The 12,372-nt window shown below is 38.0% G+C and overlaps 1 protein-coding gene across 1 annotated transcript; it reads left to right on the top strand.

The window, feature by feature from the left end:
- The first annotated feature begins 842 nt into the window (after positions 1–842).
- On the top strand, positions 843–12,146 carry trpv6 (transient receptor potential cation channel, subfamily V, member 6). The gene is made up of 17 exons (XM_017479267.2): positions 843–980; positions 1,629–1,790; positions 2,063–2,160; positions 2,247–2,369; positions 2,483–2,623; positions 2,787–2,885; positions 3,577–3,752; positions 5,312–5,458; positions 5,571–5,650; positions 6,248–6,383; positions 9,140–9,226; positions 9,464–9,540; positions 9,704–9,869; positions 10,294–10,360; positions 10,478–10,746; positions 10,864–10,970; positions 11,336–12,146. Exons 2-17 carry the CDS (start codon positions 1,660–1,662, stop codon positions 11,598–11,600), a joined length of 2,169 nt encoding a protein of 722 aa, XP_017334756.1. The 5' UTR covers positions 843–980; positions 1,629–1,659; the 3' UTR covers positions 11,601–12,146.
- The last annotated feature ends 226 nt before the right edge of the window (positions 12,147–12,372 follow it).

The following is a 12,372-nucleotide window of genomic DNA, read 5'->3' as shown; positions in this document are numbered from 1 at the left end:
GGAATAAATAAGATGCTGCTTGTTATTCTCACTTAATAGCTACATGTTAATGCTGTTTGGCATGTTAGACAAGTTAGACATGTAAGCGACAGCTCTAAAACACAAACAGTTTTCAAGACTAATTCACACTTTTGAGGGTAAACAAGTGCAAGGAAACATAAACGGTGATTAGGCTACTGTAATTTGTGGCACGAAACAATGTGAAACCTGTGTGGTGAGTCATTTACAGCCGGACAGCTGGAAACCAGGGTCAAACCCCTCACCTGGGCCTGAGCACGAAAGGATACGCTACACTGCCCTGAAGTAGACTCGAGATTTTGTTGGTTAAAACAGGCATGTTTTAGAGTTTAATAGTTTAATACTGTTACTAAACATCACCCGGGCTTGTGGGCTCCACAGATCTGGCCAGGAAACACAAGAAGCGTGAACCTGAAAGAAGGAGGCCTCGGCTGCTAAAGCTAAACTTTCCTCAGTACGCTTATTTCTGTAGTCATAAGAGGTCTTTAAATGAGTTCACCAGGATCACTGTGAGGTTCGAACTGAGCCACTTTATCAAATCTATGGTAGTGACCAATCAAGTTTCAGCAGAAATTTTAAATTTTAACGTATGATACAAGTACAATAATTTCAGTCCTTCAAACATGTTGCCACCTCAGCAAAATGTAGGCTGTTCATTCACAACACGGTTTGAGAGGCTAGTTTAGAAATTTCCCCAACCTGCCCTCCCCTTAATGACCTGTAAATCTCATGCTGTTTTACTCATCATTAGTCTCACACCCTCACCTTTCTCTATCTTTTTCATCTCCTCCTCTGTCAACCCTCCTCTGGACCTAAAGAACAGCCTCCCATATAAATACAGGTGACAGATCACACACTGCTGCTTATTGTGTATTGTCACAGGAAATCCAGGACTTTGCTTTATCAGAGTTGTTTTTCATTTTAAAAGTGGTCATTTGGTGGAATTTAAAACTTTCCAGAGGGTAAGTGATATTACTTTATTACTTATAAAGTAATATTAGGCATATCGCAGGTATTGTTTTAATAATGTTCTTAAATGATTTTTATGATTACGATTTATAGTTTAACATGACATTCAAAAATTATTTATATATATTGCAGAAATTTGTTTTATTTCTTTACTTATATTACTTTTTTTCAGCATACCTTGCATGTTTAAAAGAATCTTTGATTTTGTCTTTAGCCTATAAATGTTTTTATAGGCCAAATGCACAAATATTAAAATGTTTTACGTGCAAATTACAACAGGGCATTAGACTTCCAAATCTAAATAATTTGCACAACTCTGCTTGTATGAAAAGTTAGAAAGTTTAAAGTTAGGGATGGAGTTAGTGTTTCTACTTTTTCCTCACGGCTCCATTTGTAGGAAATCAAGCAAATTCTAAGCACATTGCCCTTGTTTGTTTCAGTTTGTACACTTTTTCAAGAGATCATGTATGTACATTAATCTGCTTTATTTTTTACATTTAGCTAACGGTTAAACATGCTTAACTGAACTAATAAGCATCAGAATTTGATATTAAAATAATTACATTTTTTATCCATCTGAAACACGTCTGTCATGTGCAAGTAGTTCTTCTGAATCATGCTCTGTATTGTCATCATGCCAGTCACTGAAATCAGACGACCCCCCTCAAGAGCATGGCTCCACCTCTTTCACGATCTGCCCCGCGGAATATAGTCCGCTGTTGGAATCAACTTAAATACCGGCTCCAAAACAGGAAGGGCTGGGATGAAGTGCTGGATGAGACATTCCTTTATCAGTCTAAAAGGTAGTTTTTACACATACACGCCACTGTCATCTGTTATTCTAACATCATTATTGTTATGGTTGTGTAATAACAAGAAAATGGTACTGTGCAACATGAATAAGTGATGTTATGAAAACATCTGCAAACTTTTCTAACTATACAGTTGTGGCTCCCTGTGACTAAAAAAACACTAAAAACCTAACTAGCATATATTTATGTATTTCTTTTTGGCAACTAAATGTCAGAAACCTGGCATCAAGAACATATAAAACCTCTGCCTCTCTGTCCATCAGAGAAAATGAAATCCCCCTGTTTCATGCAACAAAGGCGAACAATGTGGGCTGCATCAGGAAATTGCTTGATTGTTCTACAACCAATATCTTTGAAAGAGGTGAGTTGCTGTCATTCGTGCAGTCGTTTTTGTAATGTTGTTGTAAGTAAATAGCCTGTAAATATGTGTGTGTGTGTGTGTGTCAGGTGCACTAGGTGAGACTGCTTTGCATGTGGCTGTGATTAATGATAACCTCGAGGCAGCTGTGGCACTAATGGAAGGAGCACCAGAGCTCATCAATGAGCCCATGACCAGTGAACTGTATCAAGGTAAACACAAAGCCTTACGCTTAATCAACCAGAAATAAACATAAGGAGTTCAGGAAATAATGTTGACTGTTCATCGAATTTCATATCAAAGAAGTGCTGCTTGGTTCTTACAGGTATCACGGCCCTTCACATCGCTGTTATCAACCAGAATATAAATATTGTCCAGGAATTAATCCACAGAGGGGCTGATGTAACCACACCCAGAGTGACAGGCATCTACTTCAGCAAAAGAAAAGGAGGGCTTTTTTATTATGGTAATTAATAGCAAATGGAAATCTTAGTCCTGAAAAAAGGTTATTGAGATTTCTATGTACTTTAATGATCCCAGAAGAGGGGGGGAAATGTTTTAGTGGCAACATTTATGTTTATTAATGTACTCCTGGCTATAAAATGGTTTCTGATGTTCTTTGGATTTAGGTGAACACATCCTGTCCTTTGCCTGCTGTATCGGTAATGAAGAAATCATCACGATGTTGATCAAGTCTGGTGCTAACATTAGGGCTCAGGACTCCCTTGGTAAGAGCAAAATATGCTCCTGGGTTAATATCCCCTTTTGTATGCAGATTACAGCACAAGCTGCAGAGCTAAAAGTAGCTAAAAAAAATTCTTTACTCAAGTGAAAGTGCAAATAAAAAGTAGAACAGTAGAAATTGTATTTGTATGAAAGTAAAAGTACGAGTAAGATTCATAGAAGTCTGTCTAAAATCACACACTGATTTGTGTTACTCATGGTTCTGAATGTACTGATGAGTAGTACCCCTTTTACCAAGAAACCAAGGAACATGGGAAAAGAGTAAGACTAATTAATAACAGCTTTATTCCTAAACTCTCAAATGTTTAGCTAGCATGATAAGAGGTGAATGTGAATACAGCCTGCTGTCACAATATCAACTGCCTGAATAAATACAAAGTGTATGTAGCAGCAGATAGATTACTGTAATGAGTATTAAGTGTCACTCTTGTTGTAACATCTGTTAAAGTTAAGATTTGTTAGAATATTTCGATCAACTCCTTGATGCTAAGGAGCTACCTTATAAAAGTAGTTAGTAGAAAATAGAAATTCATCTTTTGAAATACAATAAGTAAAAGTAAAATACAGATGCTTAAAAAAAAAAAGAATTATTTGTAGAAGTAATTGTTCTTTGTTTTTCCCCATCTTAATTCCCCCAACTTCTCCTGTCTCACTCCCTTTCTTGCTTCCAAACAGGGAACACTATTCCGCACATTTTAGTTCTGCAACCCACGAAAATAATTGCATGTCAAATTATGGACATGCTGCTAACACTGGATGCTGAGCTGGAGCCCTCACTGCCGCTGGACATGGTGCCGAATTATAGAGGCCTCACGCCTTTCAAGCTGGCCGCAAAGAAGGGCAATGTTGTGGTGAGAGACTTTATGCATTAACCTTGTATCACACACAGCCTTCGTATGTATATAGAAATGGCATCATTGTCTGAAATAGCACTTAGCCCTTATTGTAAGGATGCTTGAACACAAGACCAAAAACTTGTCAGGTCACAATGACCCATTCAAACTTTTTACTAAATAATTAGTAACCGTTTGTGCTTACCTCAGTTCTTCTAATGAACATGAAAAACATAGCTATAATTTTTATATTACAGAGGTTATAATCATTTTGATCTGAGGGCAATAATAAATAAAAATATTTAAAAATAGCCACAAAATAAAAATGAGGTGTTTACTCAAAAATATTTGATTTCTTCTGTTTTTGTGTGTATCTCACACTAAATTATTTCAGAAATTAAAACAAAATCTAAGATAAAACAAAGACAACCTGAGTAAACACAAAATACAGTTTTTAATGCTAATGTTATTTAATGAAGCAAGTTTTCCAATGCCAGCTGGGCTTGTGTGAAAATGCATTTGCCAAAGTTGAAAGAAATTCCAGAAATGATGAGGATGAAGGTGATTGAAATACATCGGTCTGGGAATGGTTACGAAGCTATTTCAAAGGCTCTGGGACTCCAAAGGACCACAGTGAGAGCTGTTATCTCCAAATGGAAAAACTCTGCACAGTAGTGAAATTCCCAGAAGAGGCCGACCTTCCAAAATTCCTCCAAGAGCACAGCAATGACACTGGGCAAAAATGGCACCCATGGAAGAGTGGTGAGGTGAAAAGCACTGCTAAACCAGAAGAACATTAAGGCTTGTCTGAATGTTGCTAAAACATACCCTGAGGATCCTTTGGACGACAGGGGTTTCATTACATCTGGCCTAAACCAAACACATAATTCCACAAAAAGAACATCATACCTATGGTCAAGCATGGTGGTGGAAGTATGATGGTGTGGGGATGCTTTGCAATAATTGAGGGAAACCTGAATTCTGATCTCTACCAGAAAATCCTAAAGGAGAATGTCCAGTCTTCAGTCCGTAAACTGAAACTCAAGCGCAACTGGATTATGCAGCAAGACAATAATCCATAGCATAGGAGTAAATCCTAGTCCTAGAAGTAAGTGAAAGACTGATCTCCTGTTATTGGAAGTGTTTGGTTGCAGTTATTGCTGCTAAAGGTGGCACAACCAGATTTTAAGTTTAAGGTGGCAATTAGTTTTTCACATTTATGATAGGTGTTGGATAACTTTTTTTGGAAGAAAAAAAAAAAGAAAAAAGTAAAAAAAAAAACTGTATTGTGTGCCTTTGTATTATGTTATATTACATTTGAAGATCTAAAACTATTTAGATATGAGATATACACAAAAACTGAAGAAATCAGAAAAAACAAATACTTTTTCACAGCACTGTACCTGTCGCACTAACTAACTGATTTTGTGTGTCTATTTCCAAAAATATTTTTTATTTTCTTATATATATGAGCATATATATATATATATATATATATATATATATATATATATATATATATATATATATGCTCATTCTTAGAGGATTTTATTCTTTCTGTCTTTCTATTCCACCAGGCTTTTCAGCACATAGTGAATCGCAGACGCATCGTTCAGTGGAGCCTGGGGTCTTTGAACTCCTACCTCTATGACCTTGCTGAAATAGATTCCCGCACGGATGACATCTCGGTCCTCGAGCTTATTGTCTCCAGTCAAAAACGGAAGGTAGGTGTTAAGCTGTAAACTGAAATCAATTCACTTGTTTCTGAATTGACTTACTCCTAGCACTTCTGTCAGCTTAAATCCTATATGTTATACATTTTATTTATTTTCACAGGCCAGAAAAATCCTAGAGTTGACTCCTGTCCAGCAGATCATCAATCTCAAGTGGAATCTTTATGGAAAATTCTATTTCAGGTAACAAAAATATACCGCATGAAGCAGGGCTGTAATAACTCAACTTATACCACAGCGCTGCTGAAATTTTTAACAATGGAAGCCTTTTCTCAACAACATGACAAGCTGTGTTTTAGCAGGATGTTCAGCAGTAAAGTAACTATAAACGGATATTAAGTACGATGTCTTGTTCATGAATAAATTAAAAAGTGTAATTGTTGGCAAATTGGTGTGGAATAAGGGAAATAAAACACAGGGATGTGCTGTTATTGGAAAAATAATCCACTTTGGAATAGTAACCGCCCAGTTATTTTTCTGTAATAGCACACCCTGTTGTGTTTTATTCCCTTGTCAATACACCCTGTATACTTGCAAAGTGTTTCTCCAATGCACACACTATATAGTCCATCAGTGTATTTTCTCTAGATGCTCTAAAGCACTACATTATATCAGATTTTCTCTGTGTAACTGGAAAAATTATTTATGGAACATCAGCATATCTTATTACACTTATGTGACAGAAATGTTAAGTTTTGTAAACACACTGCCCACATTGAGAGACAATGTGCTGGTCTAGTATCACGTTAGCTTTATATCATGGGAAATGCTGTCATACAGGTTGTTGCTGCTGGTGTACCTGCTGTACATTGGAACGTTCACGTTGTGTTGTATGCACCGCCCCCTAAAGCATATACCTGAGAACTATACAAAAGCAGCTAATGACCCAACCACCATGATACAAAAAACTCTCAAGGTACACATTTATTCATTGCTGCCTGTGTATGTATGTATGTACAGTGCTGTGAAAAAGTATTTCCCCATTCTGATTTCTTCTGTTTTTGTGTATATCTGATACTACATAGTTTTACATCTTCAAAATGAAATACAACATAAAACAAAGGCAACCTGAGTAAACACATAATACAGATTTATTTATTTATTTATTTATTTATTTATTTATTTATTTATTTATTTTTTGGGGGGAAAGAAAAAAAGGTTATCCAACACCTATCATCAATGTGAAAAACTAATTGCCCCCTTAAAAATAAAATCTGGTTGTGCCACCTTTGGCAGAAATAACTGCAACCAAATATTTCTGATAACTGGAGATCAGTCTTTCATTTACTTCTAGGACTAGGATTTATTGTTATGCTTTGGATCATTGTCTTGCTGCATAATCCTGTTGCGTTTGAGCTTCAACTTACAGACTGAAGACCAGACATTCTCCTTTAGGATTTTCTGGTAGAGAGCAGAATTCATGATCAGGCCCTGAAGCAGCAAAGCATCCTCACACCATCACATTTCCACCACCATGCTTGACCATAGGTATGATGTTCTTTTTGTGGAATTATGTGTTTGGTTTACGCCAGATGTAATGAAACCCCTGTCGTCCAAACAGTTCTACTTTTAACTCATCAATCCACAGAACATTCTCCCAAAAGGTTTAAGGATCATCAGGGTATGTTTTAGCAACATTCAGACAAGCCTTAATGTTCTTCTGGGTTAGCAGTGCTTTTCACCTCACAACTCTTCCATGGATGCCATTTTTGCCCAGTGTCTTTCTGATAGTGGAGTCATGAACAGTGACCTTTATTGATGCAAGAGAGGCCTGTAGTTCCTTTGATGTTTTCCTTGGCTCTTTTGTGACTTGCTGGATATAGTTGCTGTGCTCTAGGAGGAAATTTGGAAGGTCGGACACTTCTGGGAAGGTTCATTATTGTGCCAAGTTTTTCCATTTGGAGATAATGGTTCTACTGTGATCCTTTGGAGTCCCAGAGCCTATGAAATAGCTTTGTAACCCTTCCCAGAATGATGTATTTCAATCATCTTCTTCCTCATCATTCCTGGTATTTCTTCCAATTTTGGCACAGTGTGCTACTGGGTAAGAGCTTTTAACCAACTTGATGCTGTTGAAAAAGTTCTGTTTAAGTGTTGATTTGATTGAACAAGGTTTGCAGTAATCAGGCCTGGTTGTGTCTAGTCCACCTGAACCGCATTATGAATGCAGTTTCATAGATTTGTGGAATTAGTAACTATGGGGGCATAAAATTTTTCACACAGGCCAAATTGATATTGGAAACTTTTTTTTGCTTCAATAAATAACATTATAAACTGTATTTTGTGTTTACTTTGATAGAAGGATTGCCTTTCTATCTTAGATCTTGTGTTAATTTTTGAAAAAAAAATTGAGATATACACAAAAACAGAAGAAATCAGGAAGGTGGCAAATACTTTTCACAGCACTGTATGTATGCATGTATGTATGTATACACTCACTGAGCACTTTATTAGGAACAATATACTAATACCAGGTAGGGCCTCCCTTAGCTCTCATAACAGCCTCAATTCTTCATGAAATGGATTCCACAACATGTTGGAAACATTCCTTTGAGATTCTAGTCCATGTTGACATGAATATATCACATAATTCTTGCAGATTTTTCAGGTGTACTTTCATGCTGAAAATCACTCGTTCTACCACATCCCTAAGGTGTTCTACTGGATTCAGATCCGGTGACTGGGAAGGTCTCTGAAGAGCACTGAACTCATTATGGTCATGAAACCAGTTTGAGACAACTTTTATTTTGTGACATGGTGCATTATCATGCTGGGATTAACCATTAAAAGAAATTGTGAAATTGGGAAATTGTGGGCATGATGGTATGTGGCATGTACATGGTCAGCAACGATACTCAAATAGGCTGTAGCATTCAAGTGATTATTGATTGGTATTAATGGGCCCAAAGTGTGCCAAGAAAACATTCCTCACACCACCTCCACCATCCTGGACTGTTGACACAAGGCAGGTCCATGGATTCATGCTGTTGGTGCCAAATTCTATCATCTGTGTGCCTCAGCAGATATGGAGATTCATCAGACCAGGCTACATTTTTCCAGTCTTCAGCTGTCCAGTTTTAGTGAATCTGTGCCCACTGTAGCCTCAGCTTTCTGTTCTTGGCTGACAGAAGTGGAACCTGAGGTGGTCTTACAGTTACTGTAACCTTTCTGTTACCTCAAACCAGTCTGGTCATTCTCAGTTGACCTCTGTCATCAGTAAGGCATTTTATCTGCAGAACTGCCGCTCACTGTTGTTTTTTTCTTCACTGCACTGTTCTGAGTAATCTCTAGAGACTGTTGTGCATGAAAATCCCAGGAGATCAGCACTTATATTAATACTCAAACCAGCCCGTCTGGCATCAACAATCATGTCACGGTCAAAATCACACCTTTTTTCCTCATTCTGATGGTTGATGTGAACATTATTCAAAGCTGCTAGCATTTATCTGCATGATTTTATGCATTGAACTGCTGCCACTTGATTGGTTGATTAGACAATTGCATGAGTAGGTGTACAGCTGTTCCTAATAAAGTGCTCAGTGATTGTATGTGTGTGTGTGTGTGTGTGTGTGTGTGTGTGTGTGTGTGTGTGTGTGTGTGTGTGTGTGTGTGTGTGTTTTTCTCCTTACATCTTTCAAACCACATGATAAGTGTCTATGTGTATGTGTACAGGAGAGTTATGTGTCTTATGCAGATCACCTGCGGCTGGGTGGAGAGCTCATCAGTGTAATAGGAGCCATCATCATTCTGCTGCTGGAGGTTCATATATATATATATATATAAAGAAACACTTTCACAATAAGAACTGTTTCTACTATGCTGTCCTGCAGTACATTTATTGCAGGGAGTCAAAATATTTGTTAACTAATTGCTTTTTGACAGTTGATTTAGATGACAAAACTTTAGTATGTCTTTCAAGTAGCGTATTACTAAAGCTTTGATAATAATTGTCATAACACTTGTGATTATGTGTGTGATTTATTTAATTATGCTCAGATACCAGATATCCTGAGAGTGGGAGCAAAGAGATATTTTGGTCAGACCGCACTTGGAGGCCCCTTCCACGTCACTCTGTAAGTCTAATTTACGTTCTTATGTCAATGATCCCGTCACACCCACTCATCAAAGAACCCACAACATTGTGGGTTATACACTCATTTATATGAATAATTAACGATGTTTATTATACAAACATCTCCTGCTGATTTCTCTTATGTCCATTTTGGTCCATTTTAGGATCGCTTATGCAGTGCTGGTGGTGTCACTCTGTGTACTGAGACTCACCGAGATGCCAGGCGAGACTGGAGTGATGGCTTCGTGTCTGGTATTGGGCTGGTGCAACGTCTTGTATTTTGCACGAGGTTTTGAAATGCTCGGGCCTTATGTCATCGTGATCCAGAAGGTGATAGGAGTGCCTTCTCCCCTCAAACTCTCCCTTCCTCATTTGCATTTGTAAACACAGTACAGATTGATAAACTACTCTAAAACTTAAGCACTCTATTATAAATCTATATGAATGTGTCACCCTCTAATTATGTAATGTTTGGTGGGTAAAATAAAACGTTAAAGAGCATCTTTAGTGATATAGCACTTACAAATGGAGCTTTGGTTTATATAAACAGCAAATGGAGCCAAGCGCCAGTGCTATAATTTGATCCCCAATGGTGGATCATGTGAACTGTTTATATCATACAAAATTAACTATGCCATATATTTCCACATGCATTGACAATGCATGAATGGCTGCTGTCAAATTTCTTGCTGTGGAGTGCAACCAACTACAAGTTCTGTTAGAATCCTGATGCCTTTTTTTTTCCATTTTGTAGATTATATTTGGAGACCTAACCAAGTTCATGTGGTTGAGTGCCATTGCCCTCTTAGGATTCTCCACCGGTAAATTAACCTCTGGAATGCACAATTAGAAGCACTGTAAATGAATCTAGCAATTTGGCATCCATGACCATTTAAAAAACAAAATCTTAACCTGCCATTTCCTCATCTGAACTCTAGCTCAGTGGACTGTATACATGACTCAGGATCATATGTCCGTACCAGCGATGCGCTCATACCCCATCACGCTCTTCACTATGTTTGAGCTGACTGTGGGTCTGATCGATATGCCTGTGGACCACACCATCCACACTCACCCCATTGTGCATGTGATCGACTGTTGCTTCAGTGTGGTGTCCCATCTCCTCCTCCTCAGCCTCCTCACAGCCATGATGAGTGACACTCAGTGGAGGGTTGCACAGGAGCGCGATGAGCTCTGGAGGACCCAGGTGGGTATAAAAAAACCTAGAAATTACTAAATAATCATCCAACATAATACAGTGAATTATATTCAATGCCACAAAGCTGTCTGTTTATGTTTTGAGTTTACTGTGGGTTCTGTGTAGGTGGTAGCCACCACTCTGATGCTGGAACATCGGCTGCCACGGTGTTTGTGGCCAAGGCTAGGCATGTGTGGTCTGAGCTATGGCCTGGGAGATCGCTGGTTCCTCCGGTAAGGAACACAAGCATGATAGCCAATAATACTATGATTATGACCATATTAAGCACACCATGATATTATGATATTTCATCTGAATAGTGTTCTTCCTGTATCCACGTGGGTTTCCTCTGAGTTCTGCAGTGTCCTCCTACTTTCAGAAAACTTGCATATAGGTGGATTGGCTGCAATAAATTACCCTTTGAAATGAATGGAGTCCCATTCATTGTGTATTCCCACCTCAGGATAGGCTCCATTCCCACCTAATGTTCCCAGGATAGGCTCCACATGAGCCACCACAACTCCGATCATGCTAAGTCAGTTACAGAAAATTAAGTAGGAATATTAACACTTATTTTTTTACACTGTATTTATTTCAGAGTGGAGGACCGCAGTGACCAGTTTATGCAGAAGATCAGACGCTACGCGAATGTGCTCGCAAAAAATGAAGACTCGAACAAGAATGAGGGATGTGAGAGCAATGACATGGCCCATGACCCAACAAACACAAAAAGCATGCAGAATGACAGCTCAAATGGCAATAGGAAGTCAGTGCTTTGCTGGCAGATTATACGCCAGAGCCTTCTTGGTTTAGAGATGGAGAACACAGAGCAGTTGGGTGCTCAAGAGATGAAACCAGTTTGAGAGATGAAATGTATTGATGGTATACTGATTCTGTCAAATTTAATCATTTCCTTATTTTATTGAGTGAATACTATTTTATGGTGAAAAATCACATCACAGAAACTGTGCAGACTAGAAAGGGTGAATTACAAAGTAAAAAACAAAAAAAGTAGAAATTTTTAATTAAATCACTTTAAAGACTTCTCACCACTTATTTTAAAGGCAGCTATATAGTTATATATTTAGCTTTATAATACACGCTGCAGCCTTTTAGTGCAAATAAGGTTTTGTAGAAATCAGTGCAATTAAAAGCTGATATTGATTGTATCATTGCAATTAAAAGCATTACAATTTACAGGTAATATAAGCACAGAGTCACTTTCAATGAATATACTTAGCATGCCTCATTTTCTCAATCATGAAAAATACATAGCACGTCTACTTGATTGTGCATCACAGAAATGAATTGTTTCATGTACTGATTCTGTATTTCTTACCATTTATGAACTGCATTTGTAAAAGGTCAATAAAAGAGTAAATGATATTAAAGGCAAATGTAGCACCTCACAGCAGTTTGAAATCCAGTTGTTCATTTGTGACCTCACTACCTTTATCAGTGCACAGGGCCCTTGAGCGTATGCTTCTGGTTCGCCACGGGCCCAGTAGCTGCCAAAAAAAATAATAAAAAAACTTGTTTAGTTACACATACACTAACTGGCCACTTTAACTGGAATACCTGTACCCCTGCTTCTTCATGGAATTATCCAATTACCCAGTCATGTGGCAGCAGCAC

This window comes from Ictalurus punctatus, chromosome 1 (assembly GCF_001660625.3).
Source record: "Ictalurus punctatus breed USDA103 chromosome 1, Coco_2.0, whole genome shotgun sequence".
Lineage (NCBI taxonomy): Eukaryota > Metazoa > Chordata > Actinopteri > Siluriformes > Ictaluridae > Ictalurus > Ictalurus punctatus.
This window is presented reverse-complemented; position numbering and strand designations above follow the sequence as displayed.